Source organism: Lygodium microphyllum, chromosome 9 (assembly GCF_053477565.2).
Source record: "Lygodium microphyllum isolate KBCC chromosome 9, Lygodium_microphyllum_v1.1.10, whole genome shotgun sequence".
NCBI lineage: Eukaryota > Viridiplantae > Streptophyta > Polypodiopsida > Schizaeales > Lygodiaceae > Lygodium > Lygodium microphyllum.
Window position 1 is genome coordinate 97,512,432 of NC_141143.1, and position 4,281 is coordinate 97,516,712.

The 4,281-nt window shown below is 41.7% G+C and overlaps 1 protein-coding gene across 5 annotated transcripts; it reads left to right on the top strand.

Annotated features, from left to right (window-relative positions):
* Positions 1-356: 356 nt before the first annotated feature.
* LOC148031333 (uncharacterized) lies at positions 357-2,733 on the top strand. Of its 5 annotated transcripts, XM_087684855.1 has the most exons (5): positions 357-594; positions 671-732; positions 1,217-1,308; positions 1,482-1,889; positions 2,023-2,733. In XM_087684855.1, exons 1-4 carry the CDS (start codon positions 405-407, stop codon positions 1,876-1,878), a joined length of 741 nt encoding a protein of 246 aa, XP_087540981.1. In that variant the 5' UTR covers positions 357-404; the 3' UTR covers positions 1,879-1,889; positions 2,023-2,733. The 5 variants fall into 5 exon arrangements, with proteins under 5 accessions (XP_087540981.1, XP_087540980.1, XP_087540982.1 ...); XM_087684854.1 differs by lacking the exon at positions 2,023-2,733 and having other exon boundaries at positions 358-594; positions 1,482-1,998; XM_087684856.1 differs by lacking the exon at positions 2,023-2,733 and having other exon boundaries at positions 358-594; positions 671-726; positions 1,482-1,998.
* The last annotated feature ends 1,548 nt before the right edge of the window (positions 2,734-4,281 follow it).

Genomic DNA, 4,281 nt, shown 5'->3' on the forward strand with positions numbered 1-4,281 from the left:
AGGAAAAGGCACCACATGTTTAAGATAGCCTATAGAGCATTGAAAATAGGTTGTTTTGTAATGTTGTTTTTGATGGGGCGAGCCTTTATCTAGCTAACCCTCGATACACTTTATGTGCACTTGAAAATATAATATTTTCTGATAGTAATATGAACTAGGTGCTCCGCGCCTAGACTCGCCCGGGGCAGGCACGATTTTTTCCAGGGGGCGGGTGCTGGATGCATGGCACCCGCCCCCACGTTCTCTTTCTTTTTTGTGGGGAGGTGGGGGGCTACCACGTGGCACCCGCCCCCACCTCTCCTTAACTAATAGTATAGATAATACTCGCATTAGCGTTTTAAATAAAAAGGATAAGGCAGTATACCGATGTATCATCATTGTTTGATAGAGCCTTGAGGTTGGCTATGGGGGGGACTGCATTGCGCGGAGCATGGGTATGGTACCAGGAGCAGCTCTCGGCCAAGCCCCTGCGAGTGCAGGTCGTTACTTCTGGCGTCCTGTGGGCCGCAGGTGACATCACGGCGCAAGGTTTGACGCACCTTCGACGCAACAAAAGACCATCGCCCCTCGCTCACAAGCATGACCATCGAGTATGTAAGCAGACAGATCCTCCCTCCTCTCATGCCATGTTCATAATGAAATTGTGTGATCTCGAAATTCGCCCTGACAGATCGTCCCTCCTCTCTCATGCCGTGTTCAGAATGCAACTGTGTGATTCCTGACAGCGTAAGAGTACGTTCCCTTGTACTGCTTTTACAGGCAGCCATTTGTGAAAGCAATGATTTGTCAATGCAGGGCTTTGTATCACCATAAGTTTTAGACAAATTCCCACTATAATTCTCACATTGTGGATTATGACAACATCATAAACTTCTGGGAGGGAGGGACCACATACCTAGGTGGGGTTAGGGGTACGGGGCCGCTTGCCCCCATCCTTCTGCATACCTAGCCAGTCCCCCAACCGCACCTCGCTAGGTATGCGATCCCTCCCTTGCAGAAGCGCGCAGGATGTTGAACACTTCAGTGAAAAGCAAGGGAAAAGATCCCCCTTCTCCCACATGGTAAAATGTCTACAACTTCTTATGTATGTCAGCTTAGGCCACTGCAGTTACTGGGCATTATTTGAAGATTTATTTCTGCAGGGGGGGTCTTTTGCAAAACTGCATTTTATTACTGGTCTTATCCATTGTAGACTTCCTGTCTTCCCATGTTACAGGTTGATTCTGACACATTCGATATTGACTGGAGGAGAGTAATCACTCTCAGTACATTTGGAGCAGCATTTGTTGCACCAGTGGGGCATTTCTGGTATGCTAACGTTGCTTTTTATCACAGTCGATTATCTTGGTTTATGCTGTTCAATGTTGGCCTCAACATTCCAGAAGAAGAACCATATTTTAGCGCTTGCTTGCTCTTGACTGACTAAAGGATAGTTCTATGTGGTTGACGAAAGTTGAAGGGATGGATGTTTATGAGAACAGGTATGAAAGCTTGGATCATGTCGTCTCGAAGAGGCTCCACTTTCAAACAGCTTCGCTCAAGCTTGTTAGTTTGAAGCTAATTGCAGATACTCTAATATTTGGTCCATTACATCTACTTGCATTCCTCACATATATGGGTGTGGCATCTGGTAAGAGCTGGGAGGATATCAAAGGCATGATCAAAAGAGACTTTGTTCCTGCCTTTGTTGCTGAAGGGTTGGTCTGGCCAGCAGTGCAAGCTGTAAATTTCCGCTTGGTGCCAGTGCAGCATCAGTTGCTCTATGTCAACACCTTCTGTCTTGTTGACAGTGTTTTCTTGTCATGGTACAGACATCAGGAAGATGCTGCTTGGAAAAAACGGATTAATTTGTCATTATACTCTCCCAAGCACACCTAGTCTTCTATAAAGTAAGCCAAGGCCACAGATGATACACAATACAAATAATTAAGTCTGTCATTCGACAAATGAATGACTGTTGAACCTGCCATCCAATACCAACAGCTTCTTGATGCTGAACGACTCTCTTTAATTTTATACAAGGAATTCGTGCCATTCTTTACTCAACTTGCTGAAGGAGCTATGAACTTAGCCCAGGGTGCAATCAAACTCCATCTGGTAAGAATTGCACAAGCTCTGTTTGAGAGGATATGGCATAATTTAAGCCTATATAAGGACACATGGGTGCACTTAGTCCCCCTTGGCTGTACATGGCGTTATTTATATCGCATGAATGCTCTAGTTCTTGTTGAATGCTCAAAATATCCCTTTCCAAGGAGAATACTAGAGCACGAGTGGCTGTTTTGTTGACAGTTTGTATGAGGCTAATGCTCTCATATCTTGTTTCAAATGAAGAATGGATGTTAAGCATGACGGACGATCAGATGTCCTATATTCCTTTTTCCGTCCTTAAGAATGGATACATGAAACACCATGGTGGAATGTCCACGACCAAGATTAACGTTGCCAAGAGAGGATGATTGCACGTGAACGTGCCCAAAAGGGAGCCCTAATGTTATAATGAACAACACTATGGTGCACAATGTCAATGCTGCCAATTAGACTCAAAACATCCCTTTCCAAGGAGAAAATGCCAAGCTTGAGCATGTTAACATATCAGGGAAGCACTACATCGATGATTTGTATAGAAACATTTTGTAATGAGTTCATGTGTTACTTTGCATTAGTAATTTTCTACTATGAAGTTGCATGCTAACAATGTTGAACGAGCACAAGAATGCACAAGTTATGTTGTAGCAAGAGGATGATAATCAAGTACGAGCTAGCAATCTTTGAATTAGCAAAGTTGCCATGAAAATGAAATGGCTTCCAAGCTTTGTCAAATTGATTGAGGCCATAAGTTGACCAATATCTTGAATGTCCCTAAGCTCTAGATGTGCAATCAAAATTGGATATGCTAGATTTATTTACTTGTAATTGGTCTAATTTTGGTTGGGCTAAATTTGAGAATAAAGTGTGGAATTGGAGCTACAAATGAAAATGAGTTTTGTTGGAGAGATGTATGGTCCCTGTTGTGTGAGGAGACACGAGATTAGATGAGGTGAGAATGGGAGTATGCCATCTCATACCATGTTCAAATTAGTTACAATTCATTTGGTAAAAGTCATGATAAGAGATTGAAGTGAATCATCAAAAAACGTCTACAATGATAATATTAATCAAGCTCCTTAAACAAGCTATGGTCTATGATTGATGTGGCTCAACAAATCTTGAAAGAGGCATATCTAGATCAACTTAGCTAAAGATGAGGATACACCCCTATATCTACTCCAACCCTTTACTTGGATTGAAACTGATGATGGTTTACGTTACTACTTAACACCATTGGCTAGTTGATGTTGACATGCTAGAGACTAGGTTTAATGAACCATAAATGTTTAGATATCCCCCAATCTACCATTGCTTTTTAGTACACCCTCTACTCAAGATCTTGTATTCTCAACCATACCTTTGTTTCTCCTACCATTGCTCCTCTACCTCTTCTTGGGAAGGTACAAAAGGTCTGCACCTCATCAAGCTCACTATGCCTCAAGCCCCCATCCTTGATGCTAAACTAGTGAGGATAATGGTACTAAACATTAAGTCTCATATATGTTACTTTTGTGCCTACTACACTTGACTTATTCTTACAAAAACATACAGTATTGTGTTGATATCCCCCTCACATGTCTTGAGCTCAAGTCATCTTAATTAATAAGCTCGTGACTCTCCCTTGTTGAGCATTTGGATGCCTAACACCCTAAAAACTCTACAAAGCCTTTGCCTCCCCAATGCTCTCTCGCATGTGGTGACTTGCAAGCATACTGGGGAAGCCCCTATTTGAAGCAATCCAAAGTATGGTATTAATTTAATATCACCATGACAACACCCTCCACAATATTGATCCTACTTGGCCTTTTGCAAAAACAAACCTCAACTAGGGATTTCTACCACTTAAAACTCCCCATTGATTTTCCCATGATTTCCCACTACTAAGGACAACGCCTATACTTTTTAATGGACCAATGGGTCCTTGCATTCACTTCATATATTTATGCACGTGATACATTTTTAATACAATACTATATTCATTTAGTTTCTTTTCCACTTCTTATGCTATTATTTGCCTTTACCTTAGGGACTCTCACTTGCCTTTGTGCCACCTAGAAATGTTGGAAGAGAATCTTATAATTGGCTCATTAAGGCTAAAATGTGTCAAAAACAGCACTTTTGTTAATCACTGGATTAAAGAAAGAGCTAACAAGAGTTTGCCACATGTGCAAAAATACAATATTCTTGTAT

Coding starts and splice junctions, on each gene's coding strand:
- LOC148031333 (XM_087684855.1), top strand. CDS start 405: ATGGGGGGGACTGCATTGCGCGGAGCATGGGTATGGTACCAGGAGCAG. Junction 595..670: donor CAAGCATGACCATCGAGTAT/GTAAGCAGACAG, acceptor TCGCCCTGACAG/ATCGTCCCTCCTCTCTCATG. Junction 733..1,216: donor TGATTCCTGACAGCGTAAGA/GTACGTTCCCTT, acceptor CCCATGTTACAG/GTTGATTCTGACACATTCGA.